At 41.3% G+C, this 25,379-nt stretch overlaps 2 protein-coding genes across 4 annotated transcripts; one reads left to right on the top strand and one right to left on the bottom strand.

Annotated features, from left to right (window-relative positions):
- The first annotated feature begins 99 nt into the window (after positions 1 to 99).
- On the top strand, positions 100 to 18,403 carry fam78ab (family with sequence similarity 78 member Ab). Of its 3 annotated transcripts, XM_026173659.2 has the most exons (4): positions 100 to 216; positions 6,338 to 6,702; positions 11,889 to 12,192; positions 17,698 to 18,403. In XM_026173659.2, the coding sequence occupies exons 2-4, from the start codon at positions 6,426 to 6,428 to the stop codon at positions 18,221 to 18,223; spliced, it is 1,107 nt and encodes a 368-aa protein (XP_026029444.2). In that variant the 5' UTR covers positions 100 to 216; positions 6,338 to 6,425; the 3' UTR covers positions 18,224 to 18,403. The 3 variants fall into 3 exon arrangements, with proteins under 3 accessions (XP_026029444.2, XP_080160371.1, XP_080160372.1); XM_080304245.1 differs by lacking the exons at positions 100 to 216; positions 6,338 to 6,702 and adding an exon at positions 10,549 to 11,093; XM_080304246.1 differs by lacking the exons at positions 100 to 216; positions 6,338 to 6,702 and adding an exon at positions 11,652 to 11,792.
- Positions 1,262 to 9,386, bottom strand: LOC113025662 (inactive phospholipid phosphatase 7). Its single transcript, XM_080304244.1, has 2 exons — positions 8,779 to 9,386; positions 1,262 to 2,792 (listed from the first exon to the last, which is right to left on the bottom strand). Exons 1-2 carry the CDS (start codon positions 9,251 to 9,253, stop codon positions 2,404 to 2,406), a joined length of 864 nt encoding a protein of 287 aa, XP_080160370.1. The 5' UTR covers positions 9,254 to 9,386; the 3' UTR covers positions 1,262 to 2,403.
- Positions 18,404 to 25,379: the final 6,976 nt, after the last annotated feature.

Raw genomic sequence — 25,379 nt, forward strand, 5'->3', positions numbered from 1 at the left:
GAGCTTTGTGACGTGGTGCGTCATCAGCAGAACTCAAGACTCATCCAATCAAGGAAGTTTGTTTTGTTTATGTTTTGTTTCTCCAGCCTCCTACTGTCTGGTTTCGTGAGCTTGTGTACCAGTTTCTGTTCTAAGCTGACGGGAGTGGTCTACTGCTACTGTACCCCAGCTGCCTCAGGGTTTGGCGTGTTGTGCGTTCCAAGATGCTCTTCTGTGGTGAGTGGTTATTTGAGTCATTTTGTCTTCCTATCAGCTCAAAGCAGTCTGACCATTCTCCTCTGTCCTGAACTGGCGCTAACTGGATATCATCATTTTTCAAGCCATCCTCTGTAAACCATAGAGCTGGCTGTGTAGGAAAATCCCCGTAGATCAACAGTTCTGAAATGCTGAGACCAGCGTGACTAGCACCAACAACCATGCCAATTTTAAAGTCACTTAAATTCTGATGCTCAGTTCGAATGTCAGCAGGTTGTCTTGACTATCTCCATCTCATCTGTTGTGGATGGAGGCAGTGTGCAAAATGTGTGGTGTAACTGCTGGCCAGAGGGGCCGATATGGCAGCCTCGCTTCTGTCAGTCTGCCCCGGGGCGGCTGTGGCTACAACTGTAGCTTGCCTCCACCAGTGTGTGAATGTGAGTGTATGAATAGTGGAATTGTAAAGCGCTTTGGGTGCCTAGAAAAGCGCTATATAAAAGCAATCCATTATTATTATTATTAACTGGTCTGTGAGCCCCTCATGCTTTTGCTGTTGTTTATCCATTGGCAAGTCACAGAGAAGAGTAAAGTTATAACATGTAAAGAGCTGAGGTTGAAAAAGAGTGAAACGTGTCCACTGTATATGTATATATATAGTGGGTGCAAACACCCCATCTGGAAAGAAATGGTGTAAAATGTCTTTCCAAATGAATAGCCCTCTCCGTATGACATCCCTATGGAAATCCATAACTTAATTTTCTTGAGCTGTGGGGCATTTTACAATCCTTGTGAAGTCTGAAGTAATAAAAACTACTTTTTTTGGAAAGTTGTCTTAAGAGCAGACAAATAAGCTACTGGTAAACAGAAAACAACATTTATCCTATTAATTGTAATAAATATTTTTCCCCCACATTCTGCTTGTGACATATCTGCCCAAATCTTTAATCACAGACAGAATAGAGCAGCAATCCCAAACACCCACAGGCACATATACATGAAAACAACAAATTTGGACTGCTAGTGGCATCCTCTTACCAAAACTAAATAAAACACATTTACATTTTCCTAACGGTTCATTTCATTTTATTGAGATAGAACAACAGTAAAAACATCATATACAGATCCCTGTACAGCACATACTCGCGTACACTAAACTGTTTAATCATACTAAACCAATGAAATGATGGCAGAGTTCATTCAAAGCCATAAAAAAAGGCATAACATGTCCACAGCTGATATTTCAAACCAATGTTTGCTTCTGCTTCGTATGCATATGTTCCCACACACATGCACTTGTTTTTAGTGAGGCATAGAAATAGTTTCACTGCCATAAACAGTTTATGATCAGCTAATTTAGAGATTTTAATGAATCATTAATGAAAGTGCTGTGGAGAAATATTAGCTTTAAAAATGATTTAAACTCATTAAATCACAAATGGCACATTGATAGAAATTAAACTTGAAAGGGTAAGAAAAAAAATTCTGGGTGATAATTGTACATAAACAGATTAATTAAAAAAAACTTCAAATATGATAAACATATGAGCAAAAGAAATAAGAAATGTAGACTATCCAAACTGCCTTACTTTCATATATACTTGAATGTTACATACAACAATATAACTCCAAATTTCAGTGTTCAGTTGTGGCTTCTGTGTTTAACTCTCCTAAAATAAAAGAGAGAAAAATGAGATCCAATGGAGTTTGGTGTCCTTGATAGAAGTTAAATAATAAATGAATATGAATGAAAGTCTTTTGAAAAAATCCAAACCACTTTTCCTTCATGTACACTTTCAAGAAAACCTGTAGCCAGTCTGCAGATATTTTATTTTGCTTGTGGCTGTTAGTGTTTTGTTAAAACTATGAAGCAGTGTCATACTAGAACTTGTAAAGCGTTATGAAGGTCTTGCGAGCTTCCTGGTTTAGGAATTGCATGCAAGTCAGCATCTGGATCCGAATATTAGTGGGTTCCTGCTTGCAGCCTGCAACGAAAACCTGCTTTGCAACTTTAACCAACGCATAGGTGACAATTTAAAGGAAAACCCCAAAGACTTGAGCCTTCATCATGAACAGAAGAATGCAAGTCTTGTTGAAACAAAGCCGAGGTGCAATAAGGCTGTTCTGGCACCAAGTGTTTCCTTTAATTTGTCACCCGTCTGTGTGTTTGATATTGCAAGGTTAAACAAGCCATGTGTGCTAGTAAAAAGCTCAGAAAAAGGGGCTCCAGCTCAGCGTGCTTATGGAAATAAGAGTCTGACAGGTGTTTGATGAGAGCCACACCGTCTCCATTAGGCTAAAATGGAGCATGCCAAGCGCAAAGCCGCACACCATATCTGTTAGGTGGTGCTTGCCCAAGAGCACCCGGGACATGCCCACTAGGAAGGCCCACAGCACCAACAGGATGCGAAGCGGCACAGCCAGCACCAAGTGGGACAGCAAGAACTTGGAGACCATGGCAGCTCGGCTGGCGTGGGCAGCGGGGAAAGAGTACACGTCCATGGCGATGCAGTCCAGGAAGCTCGGTGTCATCTCCCAGGGTCCTCTCCGTTTCACCAATCTCTGGACCCCAGCCACGGTCATCACGTCAAGGATGAGGGCTATCATGAAATAAAGAAAGCAGACAGTTAGTATGAATATGCAGTGAAAGTCAAAGAAAATGGTCAAAGGAGTACCTGACTTGAATCATGGTACAAGTAAAAGATCATCGCTTGAAACCATATTCAGAGAAGTATAGAGGTGTTACTGGTGATATGTACATTGATTTTAAGGTAAATGTGATCATTTTGTGGAAAAACAACCACTGTGAGTGGTTTTACTTTGTCTCCCCTAACTGGACATCTCTAAGGTGTGAGATGATTAATGGGGATGGATGTAGCTTTTAAAAAAAATCAAATGGACATCAACTCAATAATCAGTTTTATAAAACTATTGGTCCATTTGTTAGTCTTCACATAAAACAGAACAACTGTAGTAAATGTGTAAGTAGATATTTCGGTGACTAGTACTAACCAGCGAGTAACATTTGCTTCACATGACCAGACATTCGGAGACGCCTTTTATAACTCCACAGCACTCCTCAAAAATATTTCTACTCTGACCATCAATAAAGCCATTTAAAGCCATCTTCACACTCACTAAACCAAGCCTACGCTAAGTAACTGTCAAGTGTGTGAGGTACTAGTTATACTGCTCTAATACTTGCTATCCTAAAGGGACTGTTCTTTCAAAATCAATCTCAGCTCATTAAAGGCAATACAATGTGTCCATGCATATAAAATCAACTAAATCTGAAAAAGTTCTCTCAGAATCAGACGAATTGTTCTGCACAGTGAATTTAGTCTGTTTAAATTTTACACTCATACAGTGAATTTTTTCCCAGTTACAAGCCCTACAGGGTCTCACACGGTCTATTTGCAATTTGTGGCTTCATTGCTTTTTGGGCTTGTTACAGATTTGTTTTGGCGTTAAATAACAGGTCTCTTTTACTGAATTTTCTGAACTTTAGAAGGGGGAATTCCAGTTGCTAGGACCTCGTCTGCTGGCTCATCCACTGACTAAAGATGTTTGATCAGTGTGATGATTCCCAGCTCTTACACAGAACACCAACGATGAGTGTTAAAATATGACAGAAAATCATTTGACAGATTGAAGATGAGCCTGGAATCAAAATGCAGATAAAAAAAAGAGGAGACCTTTCATAAGCAGCCGCACTAAAACATCCACAGTACCAATGCTTGATTCTATGTCACAGACATCAAATTGGTGTCATCATTTTGTTAATGAAGCAATAATATATCCCATAATACTGACACTTAGTGTTGGTTATAGAGAAAAAAAAGTACCTCAAAGGCCTACAACTTGGAAATATCACCAATTGGGAGGTAAAATTTTGTTATAGTTAAAATAAAATGAGGCATAAGATGCCAACTGATATTGAGTAGAGGTGCAATGGAAGGACATTTGGGGTCTTTGCTGCACGGCCCCATTGTGCCATCTCAGCAGACGGGGACGGTGCTTGTAGCCAAACGGTGACGCATTGTATCGGCTGTAAGCACAAGTCTCTTTGCGACTGAGGTTCTCTAAGGTTTGCTGTCACTGCAGACAAACTAAGATTTTCTCTGTGCTCCTGCCGTGAAAGATTGTCTGCAAACCTGCGGTCAGCATTGTGGTTCGTTTTCAGAAGTACGTCATCTAAGATTTGAGGTGATGAACTTAGATTTGCCGTTTGAGGGTGGAAACTCCGATTCTAGGAAGTGTAGCAGGCGTGAGCAGACAGTAGGTCAGGCTGCTACGCGCTGCTGAGAAACAGAAGGAGTAGTCAGTCTGTTGCGTATTCTAACATACACACTGTGGTTAGTCAGCTCACATGCACTTATAGTCCTGCTCTATATACTCTACATAGATGTAAAACACAGTAATGACCACAGCAAGCCATTTTTCTATGTTTGCTGTTGTTCACATTTACTTTTCAACAAGGGAGGTTACATGTATTTATATAAGGTTTTTTGTATTGGAGGGGGTGGCATGGAGGCACAATGTTTTTTGTGCTATTTTTGCCATTATTGGAAAGTACAATGCGAGAAAGACACGAAATACAAGAACAAAGGAGCAGGGGGGTGACATATAGTGAAAGTCGAGCTGGTAATCAAACTAAGAGCTTTGGGGAATCCACCTAAACAGCTAAAAGTGGAAAGATTGTTGAAATTTCCGTTGTGAAAACCAGCGATATCTCATATTTTCATCTCAAACAGACATACCCTGCGCTGCAACACTGAGATACTTCACAAATGCTTTGTCTATATGTGTTTAACATCAAAAAACACCATTCATTTATTGCTTCTCAAAAGACAAAAAGAAGGGAAGGAGGGCTACACAGGTAAGCCCCTTGAAACATAAAGCTTAATACTGAGCTATCTGTTCCATCAAGCATGATGAAAAATTAATTAGAGACAACAGCTGGGTGAGCATGACCTAATCCTGTCTGTTTGTTACTGTCACCCTGCACACAGGCCTCGGCACAGAGAGATGGTTATTCAGAGCACACCGGACTCTCTCTCATTCATCCTTGTAATAGCAGCGAAATGGATGCTGACAATAATGTTGCAATCTTACCTGCATGCTTAACAGAACCATATAGATGATAATATAACATGAAATAAACTTGAGTACTTTAAAAGTAGAAACAAAGCCGCACACACACACACACACAAACCACACCTGATAAAAATAGGAACATCCCCTCCACAGCTAAGACACGTCTCTGACATGTTTAATAGTCTTTGAGAAGGTCCCAGGTTGCGTGCGAGTAAAACAACTTAAAACCTAAAGGAGAAACATTTCTACGCTGCACAGCACCACGTGTTTGCAACAGTGGGCTGAATCAAACTAATCCCGACAGACCAGTCATGGCCGATTAGTTTCCCCGATAGATAAAAACAAAATATACTTTCAGCGAGTATTTAACATTAATTCCTCTTCCCTCTGTTGACCATGTTGGGATATTTTCTCCTGACAGACTTCAACAGACCAGAAATTATCCTGCAACCAACAAATATTGAGCAAGCACTTAGGGCAAAAAAAAAAGTCCCAAACACAATTCAACAGTGTCCCAAATCCAGAGATTTAATAGCTCCCACTCAGAGCTCAATGCAGCTACAGCTACACAAGATTTGTGTTTCTGTTTGGTCTTTAATCTGTGTTTGGGACTGTGTTTATGTGTGCATGCCTGCACATGAACAAGCATACACACAGGTCCCCCAGACTTTCAGAAAATTCTGATCTGATGTAGTGAGATCAAAATTTTGCTGCAGGATAATATTAAATGTGCTGTAGTAAAGCTTTATGTAGTTACTGATGGAAACAATAACCCAGTACTGAGTCAGTAACAGGACTTGTAAGAGCAACGTGTGAACCCATTCTTAGGAACCTGGGCCTTTGCATTGTTTGTACATACTGTTCCACTGTACCATGACAACCCTGATTGGAAACATTGATAAACTGCTCATGAACACAAATAAAAACTTCAAAAGAGGATATTTGAAGGGTCTCGAATTGAAAGAACTTAATGTGAAGGACTCACTGTTGTCCAGCTTCATAGATGTGACGCATGGTCAAACTAAAAAGTCTGCTTCACTCAATGCAGCCAGGACACTGTGCTGTGGGACACTGTCACCGGTCCTCAGCCCTCCTCCTGCTCGATATCTACCCATCAGTCGTCCCGGGCTGAAGTGATGGTCCATAGCTGCCTGAGGGATCAGAGTGGTGCTGTTTCTCCACCCAGCCTGAACCTCTCCAGCTGCTACACAGCAATGCCTGATGACAACTTACTCCATGTGGACGGCCAAGCGGGTGTGGACCCAGAAACAATGCCTGATAACACTGCAGCTTTTCCACCACTGGTGGCTGATGACACCAGAGCGGCCGGCAACCCCATCATGAAGCCAAATAAACGGACCTCATCCCAGCGTAGGATGCTACAGTTACAGCATTCTCCTTTCTGGGCACAAAGTAAGGACTATGCACTTCTCTTGCGTAAGAACAAACAGCCTTAATCTGTCATGCCAAAAACTGATTTTCCCCAATTTGGCAAAAAAAAGAAAAGAAAAGTATTTAAATTGTTGTAAATGACTTGTTGGTATATAATCTGTCTAACATATAAAGTTATTTTGGGTCACAGAGCAAATTCCTGTCACAAGACAGAAGCTGCAATCAGCTTTTGGCAAAGTGACTTTTTTCTATCCTGCATTTATCCGGGTTAAAAGTTTCACTGGCGTTAGAAATGTCCCTTTCAAGAGTGAGCCGGCCAAGAGGGCAACAAATATAAGATAATAGTTCCATAAAGATTTTCTAATTAGCCAAAAAGGACTGGATAGATTATAATGTCATGTCAGAATCATAAAGACGCTTTCAAAACAGGCAGTTTTTTAATTTTATATATAACCTCTTTCTTAATCTTGTTCACTACAGCCTATTTGCCATTATAAACAACAATATTACACATGAAAAACACAGAAACAGAAATCACTTTTTGGCATGACAGCAGCTAGTCTGGTAATGATTAGTTGTGTTTTATTTAGCAGCTCCCCTTTCAGGCCTCACCAACTGAGTATGCCGGATTGCCCTCCTGTGTTCATAATGCCCATTATCCGTTTTAATAAACCAAGATCACAATTTAAAACAAAAAGACCCAGTTATAGTATTTCACCAACCTCATATTTCACTGATGCTGCTGTGTTTTTTTTACCAATCCCTGTAATTATAAAGGCACAGAAGCAAACTGTCTCATTTTCATCAAATTTCTACTTCCGGACTTAATCATCTAATTCCTTTGCCCTCTAAATCACAGCCCTCAAAGCCTCTAAGTCCAGCAGTTACTGCCCTTCTTAACTGCAGATCTTTAATCTTCTGCCCATTATCTGTGACCTTCTGTTCTGCTAACATGTGTGTATGTAGGAATGAATGAAAGCCTGTGGGCTTGACTCTGTGTTTGCATGTGTAACCATTTAGACTTTTTTAAGTGTTTTTATCCAAATTGTGAAGCACTTTGTAACTGTTTGTTTTAAAAAGTGCTATACATATAAAGTTGTTATTGTTATGTATGACTGCTGATTTTGCCTTTGGGGGCATGGGTCAATTTGTCCGGGCTTTCAGTACAACAAGAACTTCCTGTCTACTTCCTGTTCCAACGAATGCAGACAGATCAAAGAAAGGAAGTTTCCAGGTTGAGTTTCAGCAGATGAAGTCTCTCTTTTGCTCTTGCCACATACAGTTTAACTCTATATGCAATCAGAGGCACCTCAGACGTGGTTGGTCAGTTGATTAGTCTATTCGAACTACAAACAGAGTACAAATAGGAACCAGAAAACCTGCAGTGGAAAGAATCTTGCCCACAGATTTCAGATTCATATGTTTTAATGAAGACGGTTCAGAAGGTTCTGAGTAATCATCACTGAGTGATACAATTTGACAGAAACGTACTGCAAAAGACAACTTTTGCTTGAATGATTGACTGCTTTGACAGTATTAGACTGTGCTGTGTTACCAGTTTGATTCGAATATACTTGAAAGTTAAATCCAAACCGGAAAACTGAAGATTTACTAGATGAGAAAATGATAAAGGTTACATTGCCTGCATAGGAACCTCAATACGCAGTTGTGACTTCACTAAAAAAAAAAACTGAGACTAGGTGATATTTTGTCTTTTTCTTTCTGAATTTGCAGGTTTTCCTCTCTGTTGCTTATTGATAACTGGGAAAAGGTATCAAATGTTGAGATTCTCATTGCTCTACTATAAAAGCAGCAGTTCAAGTAATATTAAGCAGACGTGAATCAGTCTATAAACACTTGTGAAATGTGCCTTCAGAAAATGTCACCCACACTTGTTTGTCAATAAACCCCTGCACTGGGAGGCCGAATACACTGAAACTCATTTGGCAAGCTCATTTCTGGCACAGCTGGCTGGTTTCAAGTGTGAGAAGGACAGAAGCGGGAAAGACACTGTGTCACTGTGGGTGCCAGGTATGGCTGCGTGGTGCATTTTGGGTACTGAACGACAGAGGTTGGTGAGTGTGGTGTGGCATTTACCCAGCAGCAGGTTGACTAGGACCTCCTGTCCAGCCAGGGTATTACTCCGTGTGAGACACACGATAGTGCCAATGATCCACGTGATGCCATGCCCCGTGAGAGCCAACAGGGCAACCATGGAGCGGCAGCCTCCCCAGGAGGACGACGTGTAGGCGCACACCCCCATGCGCTTGGACAGGCAGATGTCAATGGCAAGCAGGGAGTTCATTGCTATTCCTTTGAAGGAAGGGTTCAGCTGCATGCAGTCTTCCTCTGGCATTTTGGTGGACTCTCTTCTGTCCCTGCTGCCTCTGTCGGTAGGTTCTTCACTCTGCTGACTTGTTTGGTGCTTGATTTGACCCAGTCGCCTTGAGCTGCCTCGGCTCTCAGCGGGGGCCCCGCCGCTACAGAGGGGCTGATGGTTGAGGGACATAAACTCAGGTCTGCCCAGGACGCTGTTTCTCTCCCGCGCCCTGGATCTCACACTGGAGGGCATACTGGGGGTGTTGGGGCCAAGTTTTCTTCTGTGGCTATAATAACCGATTGCCAATCTCCAGAAGATAATGCAAGTGGTGCAAGACAGTGAAATGTCCCAGGATAAACCCCCCTCCCCTCCCTACACCACTCCTCCCCCACCTCCTGTGGCCTTAATAGATATATTTAGACACGCTGGAATGCACGTTGTCTGTGGTGTTTATGCCATGCGGGGAGGAAGAGTGTATTGAATAGCATCTGCTCCGTCCAATCCAGAGAAACACGATCTAAAGCACGGAGATAAAAATTACAACATGAACATTTCGTTACGCACCGATACACCACTAACAGGTGCCTCACTGCGCGTGCTTTTGGTGGAAATCAAGCTCAGTGCAAATTTAAAACAAAAGAAGAAAGAAAAACACTGTGTAAAGAGACTACGAAAGACACGGCGTTGTCATCTTACCGAGCGAAGAAGGGAGAGCACGGGAGCGCGCACATCTCTCTAAATCCTCTCCGATATACAGAGAGGACGTTCACGTATATAAAGCGATCCGCGCAAAATCAGAGGAAAGTTGACAATCACCAAACCGTCGACAAGAAAAGGGAAAAGACAAGGCAGCGCAGCGCAGGCAGCGCAGCGTTTGCTTGTTCCTGGCGGATTTGACGTAGCTTACGCACGATTCCCGATTCAGCCTGGGCGCTGCGCTCCAGCGCCAACAGCGGAGTTCTCCAAGGTGCTTAAACAGACAGCGCCAGGACTCACAGAAACCCCGCATTCGGCTTTATTACACACAAAGACAGGGGGCAGGGCTTATGGAGGGCCACGGAAACAATTTCAAATGTTCAGAAATGGTTAAAAAAAAAAGAGAAAAGAAAAGAAAAAGCGATGAGCACACAACCTACATTTTTACAGAATTTATCGCACCGATCAGACCATTTGTTGTCTGCTACTGCCACACTACAGCAAAATACATAAATAAATCAAAATTTATCAATCATTTATAATTTATTTAAAGCTGACTGTGATCCACTGATTAGTCAGTGGAAAGACATTTCCAAAAACCCCACAAAGATGATTTCATTTGTCTGTGTCCAAATTTTCAATACCACCCAAAGAGAGCGGACACGCGTCTTAAGTTACCTGTGGGGGCTCTTTTAGGCTCTCAAAAATCACTTACTAATTATATGTTATCAGTTATAATTATAACCTTCTCAAAATGAGGGACCTTTAGCCTCCATTTCCCAGCATGCTTGCAACACTCGCAGAGCGGAAGTGTCGTCAGGAAGACTACTAAAAGCTGCTTCCCAGGCAGCTCAGATAGACCAATGCGTGTCGGGGTGAACCTGCCGAGGCAGAGATGGGACGAGCGCGGAGAAATGACAGCTTGTGCAGGAATTTAGGCTGAACTGCAGCCCATCTCTCGGAGCACTGCAGCTGTCCGCTCGGTCGAACTATGTAACAGTTGGAATTTCTTCCATCAGAGCTGCATTATACATATTTTGTATCTATATATTATTTTTTTTTTTTTATTCAGTTTGACACCTGATCCCGTGGAATGGTCGCAAAAGTTGACCCGGCGCCGTCCTTTTGGATGTTGCGGTGCTCAGTCTCAAACTCGACCAGACTGTCAGCGCTCGGAGAAATGCTACCTCTGTTAACGGGACGCTGAAATTGTTTGCAATTGGAAGGAAAGGGGAGAGAAGGGGACGAAGAAATAAATAACGGGATCGGTTGTGGAAGGAGATAACGGAATTACCTCTGTGACCGGAGAACTGTGCGAGCCGCCGTTTACGCTGAATTTCTCCAGGATTTCGCCCCAAACAATTCAGTGGAGACTTTCCAGTGAATTGTTTTATAGGTAGACTTTCTTTCTTCTTCTTTTTTTTTTTTTGCATGTTGCTTTGTCGGCTTTAAAAACGGGAAAGAAAAAAACAGACCTCAGTTCGTAATTGTACTGCCAGAACCTCTGTTTCGCAGATGTAGCGTTCAATGGTACTTTTCCTTATGAGAAACTGAAGCCAATATTTTAAGTTTGGTGGAACATTTTACGCTTTTGTTAAACGGACTTTCGGCTGCTCCGCGTTACACTAGAGGCATTTTAAACTGTGGGCGTCCACTCTTGAAAACCTCCAATATTTGTGATTAGGATTCTCGTCACCAGCTGGACGCAGTCACAGGGTTATATCTTTTGAGTGCACACGCAAAGGAGAATCTGATGCCAAGCTGTAACACAAGTAGTTTTTTTTTTTTTGCGTGTGTTAATTATTTAGCTCATACATGCCACGAACCTTTCCAAATGGACCCACTTTGCCCAAAGGCCAGAACTTTGTGTGGCAGTGTCTTGTAACTTTGGCAGCATGAAAACATCTGCGCTCGGATAAGAACATTTCTGGTGCCAGAGCCTGTTTTGGTGAAGCTGCGTTCACGCACTGGGAAGCATTCGCTCTGTTGTGAAGATTTTCTAGGCCTGCCTTCTTTTGTAGTTTTGGATAAAAGAAAAAGAATGCATGGCTTTTCGTGAGAAACATTGCTTCATATAAATACTTTCTTTGTGCTGGTAAACCATTTTTTCTTCTCTCTGTTGGGGAAACATGATGTGGAACCAACTGTGGTGATCGTTTGCTTGTTTCCATGCGTCTTTCCTTTCCTCCAGACTGCTGGACGTTCTTGTGGACTGTGTTGCTATTTAATGCAATGGGCTGCATCCAGAGTATCAGATGTAAGCCCAAGAGTTTCCGAGACAGCATCGTCATCCTGGAGCTGAACGCTACTATCGACTCCAACCCCACCAGCATCGACGAGACATCCGGCGTGGTCTTGCGCTACCGGACGCCGCACTTTCGAGCGAACGCCCGAATACTGGTGCCACCAGTAGCAGCTAAGGAGACGTGGACCATCGGCTGGATCCAAGCCTGCAACCACATGGAGTTCTTTAACACGTATGGGGACAAAGGAATGTGAGTATCCTCGGGTCTTGTTGTTGCTTGGTCAGGTGTAAGGGATGACAGCGCGTTGAACGCATGTGGATGAGATTCAAATATGAAAAAAAGAAAAATCACCTTTGACATCATTCCAGCTGATGAATAAATATGTCATTTGAGTTAGTTTGCAAGTGGCATTTTTTGCTATTGACACTTTTGGTCAATATTGGCTCTTCTACTTTTAATTAAATGAATTTTATTCCAGTTAGCCAACTGTGAGCTTGGTTTCCAAAAACTATTCAGATTATTTTGCCATTCTAGATTTAATCCACGACAAACCCCAAAGAAAGTATCTAATGCTCACAAATGTTAAGGAACTAAATGTGCTTTCTAATGTACGACCCCAACACAGGGAAACAATCACAGCTTCACTACTTGTCTTAGTTCTGAGCAAGTTCTGAGCAAAAGCTCAGAACTTGAAACTATTTAGCTCACAGATGTGACAAAGAGAAGTTAAAATTTAAGAGACTTAAAGCTGACACTGTTATAACAACTTTTTGGGAGTGCTTACATCTTGAAAATGTGAAGAGTCCAAGTAGGAAGACTTTAATTGGATCAAAAAATCTGCCAGGAACAGTTACTGAAAGGACATCTAGGTAAAAGGTTTAACAAGTTTAACATAAGCAAATGAGCTTGAGTTCTTTAAGTACGGGCAAAGACGAGTAGCAGAAAGAGTCAGTGCCAGCCACCCAACAGAGCCAGAACCTTAATTCCTGTGTAATTTATGGTTTAAATTGTAAGAATATCTCAGTTTCTGGTTTATATTGCAAATAATGCTAAAATTACTTCTTAGAGGAAATATTTCACAGTAGTGAAACTAGCCTACGGTTGCATGTGGTTCTCCCAGTTCAGCAAGGGCACACGTGTGTGTCATGCAAGCGGAACGTCACATATTAGCATCAGTTTTAAAGAACTTAAAAGATAACTGTGAGTGTGTTTTAATAATCAATAGCTTGACTGTCCCCACAACACATGGGCTTTAAGCATATGCTTGCAGGCTGCAAACACCTTCAAGAGCTTACACGTGTTTGAGTGCGGGACACTGATGAGAAATAATAGTTGCTGTAACCTTTCTGATGCCCCCTCCTTGGAGTGGAGTTATTTTTTCATCAGTCGTTATTAATAAAGCAAACATGAACAAATGCTGCTTTTAACTGTGCTCATCTCACCCAGGGACTATAAAAAGGTCTCGCTCGCTCTTTAATTAATAAAGTTCTATCTAATCTAATCTAATTTCCTTTATTTCTCAGAACGAGTGTTTACATACGTAGGTGTTTGTCTTGTATCATGTGATAGGCAAACGCAAGTTGATCCGTGTGCTTTATCTGTAGACACGGCAGCAGAGGATGTTTGGGTGCTGCACGACTAAGATTAGAGTCCCGTCCCGGACACCCCACACCCCAGTATGGGCCTGTATGACACAGAGAGAGGGACAGAGCCCAATTACTTTCTGAAACTCAGTGTCACTGGGTCTTATTGGCCCTTTTATCTGGCTAGATTTTACACTTTCCATCTTTTGTCAAGTTCTTTTTTTTTTTTTTAGATAATGGTATACAAATACATGCTGAGAAGAAAACCCACATTCAAAACCATGCATGCATTTAAAAATGCTGAACTTGAAAAAGACGTTTTTCGCAATACACCAGTAATGAGAATGAAACATAGATGAAATGCAAATACATGTATGATCATTTAAACTAGCACCTGTAACTATCTGGTTACGCAGCATATAAGTGGTGGTATTGTACCCCTGTGTTTTTCACCTCCCACCATAAAAAGACAAAAACATAGACACTATAAGCTCGCTGTCACCAACGCCACGTTCCCGAAACAGACAGAAAACAAAATAAATGACGCTGAAGACAAACTGATGGCATTATGCTTTTCTCAAATTTTCCATAGCTGTTGAGATAATATCATTTTGGTAAATTTTGTTTTTGACATTACTGGTAATGTCTGATATCATGACTATATATAATTCCACTTACCACATTTTTTAGTCTTCTCAGAAACCACATAAGGGTACACTCACAACCATTTCATTAGTTCTACTATGCTAGTACCAGCTTGGACGCATTTTGCCTTCAGGATTGGATTGGATTCAAATTCTGACCCTCCTACCCAAATGTTGCAAAGAAATCGAGGCTCATCAGTTCAGGCAATGTTTCTCCAATCTTCTATTGTCCAGTTTTGGTGAGCCTCAGTTAGAAGTTAACAGGAATGGCACCTGGTGTGGTCTTGGCTGCTGTAACCCATTGCTGTCCATGTTCAACCTGTTGTGCATTAAGAGATGCTCTTCTGCAAACCATGATTGTATCAAGTGGTTATTTCATTTACTATGGCCTTCCTATCAGCTCAAAGCAGTCTGGCTATTCTTCCAAACTCTGGAATCAAAGAGACAAGTTCGCTCACTGCTTTTCCTTTTTTTCTCAGACCATTATCAATAAATCCTCAGACCAGCCCATCTGGCACCAACAACCATGCCATGTTTAAAGTCTTCAACGTGACTTAAATCACTTTTCTTTCTCTTTCTGTTGCTCACTTTGAACTTTAGCAGATTGTGTTGACCATGTCTACGCACCTAAAAACACAGAGTTGGTTCTGTGTGGTTAACTGTTAGATATTTGCGTTAATGATCAGTTGAACTGGTGTACCTGATGAAGTGGCCAGTGAGTGTGTAGTAAATGCACTCTTGACTTGAATTACCCTACATGACTGTAACAGATATGGTATATGTATATATAGCACTGCGCTGTATATAGGGGTGTTAGAATGTGCGCACCCAGATGTACAGCAGTGTTTACAGAGGGAAAATCCTTGAATCTCGTGCATTCGAACATTGACTTTAAATCATTGTCCAGTGTTAGGAACGCTAAGCATTTCTTTCCTGCAAAGACAAACAATGAAAGAAAAGGCTATTCCTTATGTACATTTTTAAAGGCACACTTAGGTTGTAAGAGATGAGTCTGCTACCGCTGCTGAGACTCTCATACTAAGTAGCTCCTTTGATGCTAATAAAACTTCAGTGTACTGTAATTGGACAGAACAGCCGAGGATGGTAATGCTGCTGATTTCTCTGCTGGCTTTGGATGATGTGCTCGGGATTCTGTTTGCATCCATCACTTCTTCTCCCCCGTGCACCCATGGGCTTTTAACGAGGTGCAGTTTATCGAGTTTGAACAGTTTGTGTGTATTCAGAAAAAAAAAACATAACAGACATGCACAAAGAAAACAAAAAAAAAATCCAATTTATTATAGCTACGTCTTGAAAGAAATCGTATCCCTGTTGAATATAGAACATAACAGTCATGGGAGGAACATTTATTTTCACAGAAAACGGTGAAGCTCGATGATACAATTATCTTGTTGATTGCTCTGACACCCTGTTGTCTTTACTTTTGTTCCTAGTCTTCAGTCTCCATGGGGGAGGGGGGGAAAAGAAGCATTTCCTGGGCGTCTTTATCATTTCTTTCTTTCTTTTTAAAAAATCAAACAGACTGCTTTCCAAACTATTTGCCCGCAACATGCAAACGAGTGTGAGAGCAAAGGTGCAAAAACAGGAAATAAGCAATTCCACTGCTTGCTTTTGTTCGCAGTTGTGATGGGACCTTTTCAGTGCATGGACAAATCCTCAAAAAAGCTTATTTAAAATCCTTTCTTTCGGCATAAAGCTTCAACTTTTCATATATAATTCAGTTTTAAATAGATTCTTATTTAGAACACATTTTGGTAGGCAGCTTTCAGTTTTGACATGCAGCGTACGAGGCCTAAGACCGGAAGAATTCTAGGTGAGAGGGAATCACAACTATCTTTATGACAGCAGCGGTTACAGGTTTTTTTAAGACTTGCCACATGAGCTAAACTACCTCTTCTGTAACATCACACAATTCATTCATTAGAGGTGAATAAACCAGATGTCATTTACTGCATACTCAAAGTGGGGGTTTTTGCAAAGAATTTGTCATACAGTTAAACTCAGTATCTTGGTCAAGTTGCTCAATTTTCCACTGATCCATTTCTTTAAAAGTTTTTTTTATTGCCCTTCTATCACCACGCATTCAGTATTTCTGTAATACTTTTAGCCATTTACACCTTTTTAGCCATTTTCTCAGACATGGATTAGGCCTAAGGCTAGACTGAACGTTTAAATCCAGCGAGCTTCTCCTTTGAAACGAAGTTTTTAGTCTAACACTCATCTCAATCTATGTCTGGGAAACAGAGTCTGTCTTTATTCACGCTAACTCTGAGAGTTACATGTTAAAACTTTTCTGCTTTCCAAATATAGATGATAATTTAGATATTTGTATCTATGGTCTTGCACACTTAACATTATACAGAAACTGACATGCTCACAAGTCACGGTGTAAAAAATGGCCTAGCAGCTCTTTAAAAAAGAATGAAGAAAAAAAGAGTGGGTGAATCATTTTAGCGTGTCTGCGGTTGTGTCACAAACACGACCTATGGGAGGCCATTTGCTTGTGACAAAGCAGGCAGTGAAGGCGCAAACAGGAAGTAAGCCCTATCTCTGCAGTGCTTTCCCCAGGCGTGATCAAAGTTCCTCAGCGTGTAGATGAGCCCGCAGCTCTAGGTTAATCCTCCTCCGATACATGTGCTCTTTTTACACTCAATGAAACACAAGCTTGAGGTTTACCGTAAATCATACAGTCATAAATGATGAATTGGAAGAATTTTCAACAGAAGGTGTCAAATAATTTGAATTGAGGAAATGTGTGAGTTCATGACAAAATGGAGAGTTGCTACAAAATGTTTGGGAGGCATCGTATTAGAGGATGAAGGGATCCTTCAGAACAGAAATGCACATTTGCACACAGACACACACGGGCCTGCTATTAGCATGCCTGACATGCTAATCTCACCAACCCCCCTGGGTGAATTCATAAATCACAATGTGAGGCCAGGCGTAGCAGGCTAGTAAGTCATGCGGGCTGGTGATCGCACTGTTATCTCTGTTCTGCTGAGCCTCGGTTTCTTTGAACGAAAGGTAATCTTTTTCCTGCTGCGGGCGGAAAGTCGATAGGTGGACAGAGCAGAGGTGCAGGGTCGCTTAAGTCGTTCGGTGTCGCCCGCTGTGCATGTCAAAATATTTCATCACTGTATTGGGTTCCAGCTCAGCAGGACGTTACTGCTGGAAGCATCCAACTGTGAGACTTTGATCCAATTTACTGTTCCTGTCCTGTGTTTGGTAGATAGACCGAAAAATCTATCAACTGAGGAGGCCACACTTGTGGTTCCATTTATTATGTATTTACTGTTCTTCATCATTTTTATCAGTGTTTTAAAGGGGTCAAATGACCTAAGATAAAAGGTCAGATTACTGTGCTGCGTCTTTCATACCCTGTTAAGCATTATTATATAACATTTTACATGTGCTTACATCCAGTTTTCCCTTCAAAAACAAATGATTTTAAATAAAGGATCAGTGTCTGTGAATCCTCATCTGTGCTTCCTTTCAACTTCCAGGTCAAGTTGGGAGCTCCCTGATCTACGTGACAGCAAGATCCAGGCCATCAGCGACTCAGACGGCGTCAACTACCCGTGGTACGGAAACACTACTGAAACCTGCACCGTCATAGGCCCCACCAAGAAGGACAGCAAATTCGTAGTCAGTATGAATGACAATTTTTACCCCAGCGTGACTTGGGGAGTGCCCGTCAGCGACAGCAATGTGCCTCAGCTCAGCAGCATCTTCCGCGACCAGAGCTTCACGACTTGGCTCGTGGCCATCAATCAGGCCACCTCAGAGACGCTGGTCCTGCAGACGATCCGCTGGAGGATGCGGCTTGACATAAAAGTGGACCCGGAGAAGCCGCTGGGTCAAAGGGCCGTTCTGAAAGAGCCCGTGGCCCAGGTACAGCCACAGATTCTGGGAAAGAATGAGCCCATCCCCCCCAACGCCATGATCAAGCCCAATGCCAACGACGCCCAGGTGCTGATGTGGCGGCCAAAGACTGGTGACCCTGTGGTGGTCATCCCACCTAAATACTGACCTGTTTTCCCTCTGACTTTCACTGACTGGCCTTGGATACCTTAACAGTATCATCTTCTTTAGTTTCTTTCTTTTACTCCTGCTCCTCACCAGCTCTCACTGCTTTAACTCTTCTTTTTTTCTGTCTCTATATTCTCTCATGTTTGAAAATGAAACCAGCTCTCAGAAAACAAAACAAAAGACCAGCTGTTGCTTTGAGCTACGGGCTTGAACACTTTCTAAAGGCACTTTTGAAACCGGAGAAAATGCAACTATTCTACCTTCAGACTTGGTCGGGTCTCACTGTGCTAAACTGCAAAAACGAAAGAGAGCATTTGTTTTGTTTTTTTACAGTACTGTATAATTGTTTGAGCCAACCGACGTAGGGTTTGGGAGTCCAGGGCAGATTGAAGTTTTTCTATGACCGTGCGTGTGCAGGTGGATATGCACAAAGGTCATGAACAAGCATCAGTTGTGTTTTGTTTTTTTAATTTATGGACTGGAAGAGAAGCGTATTTAATTGTATTTGATGTTATTGCTGTGTTCTCTACATGACACATTGCATTGGGTGACATACTAGATTTTAGTACTTTTTAAAGAAAAAAAAAAACATGCAAGACATTCAATCCATGCTGCCTTACATTACATTGCTTTCCACTGCGAACTTCTTAGCCTTAAACAAAGTGCAATGCAGTATGTGGTAAACTCATGCCCGTTCCTTCCAGACTGTTGGCGCTGGCACGTGTGGGTTTAGGACAGGAACCACAGCACTGAGGAAAAACTCGGGTTTCAGATCTTGGCTTCTGGGTTTCATTTACCTGCTGAATCTATTGTCTTAACAAACGCAACTGGCATTATGCACAGACACAGTTACACAACTGAGCTAACTAGCTGAGCTGTGTTTCAAGTGCTTTATGCAAGAGAGGAGATGCTCTGTGCAGATGGACATACAGAGAGGCGAGTCTCATCAGCAGCCCTCAGCACACACACATAAACACAAAAACATGCAATAACAACTTGAGCATAAAAAAAAACTCCACAGCTGACCTCATTTCACTTATTTTACTCAAACCTTTACTGTTTTAGCAAAGTAGCAGAAAACAAGTTCTCTTTTCTCGATATTACGCCATCTCAGGGCCCCTTGTTACTTCCTTCCCTTCTCGAATCTTTTTTTTCCACCCATCCTGTCTCGCCTCCTCCTTATCACATTGCTCACATTGAGCAATCAATATCTGTTATAAATAAGAAGGGAAATATTTTTTAATAAGTGGTCAATGAAAACAGCAGTCTGTCTTTTATTTTTTGCTCCTGCAATCTTTTTGTCATCGCATTTTTATTGCTGCTGCCATTAATTTGCCTTCCATCTAATTTAATCCAATCATTTGTCTTCTATGTTAACAGATTTTTCTGTTTGTTTCCCCCCCGTCCCTCACCCTCAATCACTTTTAATCTTTATCTACCACCAGTGCTCCTCCTCCCACTCGCTCACTTGTTCACTTCCTCTCTGCCTCTTTTATTTATTTTTTTCATCTGCTGTCGAGGCTGCAAAAGCAGAGCAGGAGGCATGCGAGTTCGATGCTCAGTTGGCATATAGATGACCCACTTCTCCTTAGCTCTCTCCTCGCTGCAGAAATGTGGGGCCCGTGTTTTTTTTTATTTCACCGCTGGTGCACGACCCCCCCCCCACACACACACACACACATAAGGAAGTGGCTCTGGTCAGCTAAAGATCGACGGTCGATGAAACGATGCGTATTTAAGTGCTAATCTTTGAGAAGGGCTTTGGTGGTGAACTGAAACTGCTTGCAAAAGCGTGAAGAAACAGGCTAAATTTGGCAATAAGGGAGGAGGGGGACAGGGGTCATTTACTTATCAATGGTATCCCAAATATACTATGGGTTGTGTAGACAGTTTTTCACTTCCAGTTGTTCGAAGCATCTTGCAATTTCCTTCCGCCCCTCCCCAGTCTGTGTGTGTTCAGCGCCAACTAAAGAAATCATCTGCATTCAAGTCTGATCTGCTCGTGCATTTCACAAAGGTCACTGGGCTGCTGTTTCAGAGTCCAAGCATCATACGCTGTATACCACCAGACTTGGTCCGGTCCTTCAGTGGCCCTACATCAGCCACTTTCACTGAGAAAGCAGGCACACACAAACGTAAATAATCACGATCTGTTCCACATAGGAGTGGAGTTTAATTAAGGTGACGGGTAACATCTGCGTTTACCTCGAGCAAAGAGCAGGCGGCTGGGTGGAGGGGTGGGGAGCGGGGGACGCTGAATGTGAAGGTGACAACAAACCGGATCCAACTTAGATCTTTGCAGCAGCTTAAAAATAACGCTGGCATTTTCAGAGAACTTGGATGTCAAGTTGCTTCAGCTTGTGGCTTGTAGTGAAGGTGATGCCGCTCATGCTGCGAACCCACCGACCTCTCTCGGGCAATAAGCGGCCCGTCTGCTCCGCGGAAAGCCGCGCGATGACCGGTGGACACCGTGGATCGTACTCAAGTTGGACCACGTGTAATGTAATTAAGTGCTGACACACAGTCACTGACTTTCAGTGTGTGCGTGTGCTTTAATTCCCGCTGGGAGGATTTAGGCAAGATGAGGAGTTTCACTCGTGCTTATGCTGTTGTTGAGTCATGACCCTCCCTCTGTCTTTCTCTCTCTAGTCACCCATCTCACTCACACACATAAGCAGAGGGCAGGGAAGGTTGTGTCCTTGTCATAAAATGAGCTTGCCCTCACAAACACACAAAATCACCCCGAGGCGAAGGGACCAGCCTGGCTTGGTATCTGTTTGTCACAGCAGTGTCACATTGGCAGTGAGAACTCATTTATCAGCCCGGCACGTGGACCGTCTGAACACATGCACAAGCCATATTCAGCAGCATGCCTGTTTACTAGAAAACAGGAAATGCTTCGCAGCATGTAAACATTGTATTGTAATTGTATTGTATTAAGATCCGAGAGAATTAAAGTACTGGGCTCACCAAGTGGGTGCCTGCCAGCTATCAACAGCATTTATGTAATACTGAAGGCAAAGGGCACCAATTGTCTTCTGTGTGTGTCTCAATCTTTTGAGCTTTGTGTAGATGAAAATGTGTGTTTTGTGTTTGTGCGGAAACTTCAAAAATGCTGTATGTGCTTCCTTGACTAAGCCACAGAAAAACAAAACCACAATGTTGTACTTTTGCTGTACAAATAGTGAAAAAACAAAGGTGCCAAAATTGGACAAAGCCAAAACTATGCATTGTTTTTAGAGACATGTGAACTCAAAAAGCTCTTGGCACTTAGTGACAGACCTGTTTCTTTGGTTGTTTTTTTATTGAATGCACGTTTGTATTTCCAGAGAAACATTATGAATATAGCCATGCTAGTAGGGCTGTGCCAAGTGAGTGTTTCCTCTCCTAAACCCACACCCTTTACAGTTCCTGTGAGGACTGCTAGCTTTGTTTCATTTCCTTATTTAGTTATCTAGTGAACTAAATTCAAATTGAGTTCACACTCAGGACCACCTGCCTTCATTTTCCGGCTTTTACTTTTGGCCATACCCCACGAAAGTTAGTATTCCACAGGTGCTGCTCCATTGTGCTGTTCTCCTCGTGTCAGCGATTATAAGTCGTCATTTTAAATGTAGCCCAAAAGATAATAGGAGCAACTAAGTGTGTCCCTCCTTTCTTTTTGGTTTGTTTTCTGGAAATACAGCACTGAAACAGTTCAGGCCGAATGTGTTTTTTGGGAATTTTTTTCTGTTCCGCTTTGATTTTTACACCAATACTTGAAAATGGGTCAGTTCTGGTAAAATATTTAAAACTGTGAAAATGCACACCACTGGGGAAACAAACCCTCAGAAAATAAAAAAAAAAAAAAAATATATATATATATAATATAAAGAGGTCTTTTTCATGCCTAATAAAATGTAGAAATATTATGCACAGTCTGGCTTTTTTTTTTTTATTTACACGTGCTATTCGTTACCTGCAGATGTTGAAAACTTATTTGCAAATTATAATCTTTATATACATTTTAATTCAGTGAGGAATCCTATATAGTCACGGTAAAAAGAAAGGACACCTTAAAGTTTGATATATAAGGAATTAATAAAGGATTATCTGGTCCTTACCAGGTCTTACGATAAGGTAAATACAACCTGAGATGAACAACACACATCACACAATGTCACTTTATACAAATTTCTTAAACATTTCAATCAGGTTGAGATCTGGACTTTTTTAAGCCACCCTGTTATAGTTTTGCAGTTCGGGATTCTTGTTCTGCTGTAATTTTGCCAAGCTTTAGCTGCCAGACAGACGGCCTCACATTTGACTCTAGAATACTTTGGTTTACGGAGTTTATGGTCAACTCAGTGACTGCAAGGTGCCCAAATCATCACCGCTCCACTACCGTGCTTTATAGCGCTGATTTTTTGCGCTGATATGCTGGGTTTGTTTTCGTGTCAAATGTGGTGCTGTGGATTAAGACCAGACATTTCCACGTTGGCCTCACTTGTTCAGAGAACAATGTTCCAGAAGTCTTGTAGCTTATTTGATGCAACTTTGCAAACATAAGCTGTAAGATGGGTTTGTTTTGGAGGAACGAATCATTTCCTGGCAACCCTTCCAAACAAAAAAAATAAAAAAAATGTATTCAGTCTTTTTCTAATTGTGCTGTCATGAACTTCGGCATTTAAGATGCTAACTGAGGCCTGCATCTCTTGGGAAATTTGGTGTCTTGAATATTTTCCACTTGTGAATAATCTTCCTCACTATAGAATGATGGACGTCGAACTGTTTGGAAATGGTCTTATAACCCTTCCAAGATTGATGGGCACCAACAACTATTTCTTCAAGATCATTGCTGATGTTTTTCCTCCTTGGTATTGTGTTAACACACTCCTGAATACTCCAAAGTCCCCAAAATTCTGCTTTTATAGAGATGCATACACTGGTTCAGTTAATCAAGTGCATTTGATTTGCAGCACCTGGCCCCTACTATGAAAGTAACGCAATGCTTCTGCAGGATTTATTTATTTTTTGTTAAATAAGTAATGACATAAGTTTTGTAGTTCATCTCAGGTTGCATTTCCATAATCATAAGACCTGCTAGTATTATTCGTATTCAGTCCTCACATGTAAAAACCTTCACTTCAAAGAGGGTGTAGTTTCTTGTACTTTTTACCATGAAAGAAAAAAGAAGCTGATTATTTCCACTGATAAATGTATTGATTTTATTAGTAGACCACTGAGCTGATGGTTCCTTGCTGCCCAGCATACATTCATCCATGTGTGTCACTTCGGGGTGTTTTTCTCTATGATGGATGGTGTTTTCTTTCAATGTGTACAAATCAAAAGGACCAAGCATGCTCTGAATCAGAACAAAGAACGGCAGAATTTAAGAGCTGAACTGAAAAAAATCTTGAAAGCCTGCATGCATACGCACAAATCCCCCAGGCTTCACATACACAGCTGAGCACACAGTAGATTCTTGTAACACTGGTATGGATATTACTACTTTATGTATGCAATTATGTCACATTTTGCTGATGGCAGTAAAGCAAAGTAAATATGGGACATTAAAAAACAGGACAAGAAGTGATTTAAAAAGATAAAGTCCAAGAATGCAGTTAAATATGGCATGGGCTCGTGTGCTCAGACAGTATATCATTTTCACTTGAATTTGATTTAAGAAAGCAGCAAACACAAATGTTTTCTGTAGATTCTTTGCAGTCAGTAGAGCTGAAACTACTGAACACCTGGGGCCAGATGTATAGACAGACACAAATACACACAAAAACCAGTGTACGCCTTTTTCCACACGTATACTGGTATTTAGAGGAAAAAGTGGGTCGAAAATGTTCTTAACTACCTCACAAATACTTTGTGTACACAGAATCATCCATATTAATATGCTGAATTTTACAAATCACAAACTGCATTGTAAATAATTGAGTGTGTACTAAATTCTCTCAAGCCATTTTGTATTTTACTGTTGTTTAGTGCATGAAGCTCATGCTTTTTCTTTTTTTTTAACCTCTAGCAGGGGACTTTGTTCTCAGCCTGCAGAGTTGAGAGCTCTTTCTACAAATTGCGCTATGTATCCTATAGAAAAATCCGTGTGCATATTTCTAACTTTTTGTATGCACAATATTAGCTCAAAAAGAATTTTGGAAAGACTCCAAAACTGCATAAAACGATAGGAATATTTTCACATGAATGGTGTGCAGGGGTATACATCGTACTTATTCCCGTTGCAGATCAAAAGCTCTCCGATGCAGACTGTTTGGATTTGGAGACCACAGCTGCACACGGATTTAGAAATCTGAGATACAAAATGAATGAATAAACCCACTTTTTAAATATTTTCAGTTATAAAATATTAAGCTGGGAATATCTGTGTTTTTCGTTTTGTCAGTCAATGCCATCTCTTAATTATTTTTTTTTTTACTTTTCTCCTGTCTGCGTCACACAAATCTTTAAAAATGGGTCACTGTCAAATAGTTGCATTTGTATAAGTAAGAACAGCTAGGAACCTTTTTTTTTTTTTAAAGATGTTATTTAAATAGGAGAAAAACAAGTGCACTGGTTAGGGACTACTTTTGGTTGCTTATTAATGCATATTTGGTGCATTTGAGGATTTTGCAGCATGAGGGATTGACTTGGAATAAACTATAATGCCCAAGGACAGAATGAGTGTTATGCAGTGCAACAACAGAGTTCACACAAGTGCTCTTACAAGTGGGGCTTTTAGCTGCGTCGGCTATGCAGGTAAAAGTTACTACTGGTTTCTTTCTTTCTTTTTTGTGTCAATAAGACAAATTTTGTCTTCACCCTTACTCATTTATGTGTTCGGTCATCCAAACTGGAGGTATATATGCATAGACATAACCCAAATTCCAAAGGATTTCATCTTCAAAGCATATGAAACAGTTAACAGAGAAATAATCAACTTAAATTCTGACATTCAAAACTCTCATTGGATTTGGAATTATTTTTCTATCCCATGAGCACAAAATGTGCGAGTTTAGTCAAGTAATTTGTATGCAAGAGGACACATATGCTGAACAGTATGGATTTTTCCCCTTCTCACCTCCGCCACGAGTCTCACAGGACATCTCACAGCCCTTTGTTGGATTCTTTTAATTTTCTGTTCATCGCTTGTGACCCCATATCTCAGAAC

The sequence above is a fragment of the Astatotilapia calliptera genome, chromosome 7, assembly GCF_964374335.1.
Source record: "Astatotilapia calliptera chromosome 7, fAstCal68.1, whole genome shotgun sequence".
Taxonomy (NCBI): Eukaryota; Metazoa; Chordata; class Actinopteri; order Cichliformes; family Cichlidae; genus Astatotilapia; species Astatotilapia calliptera.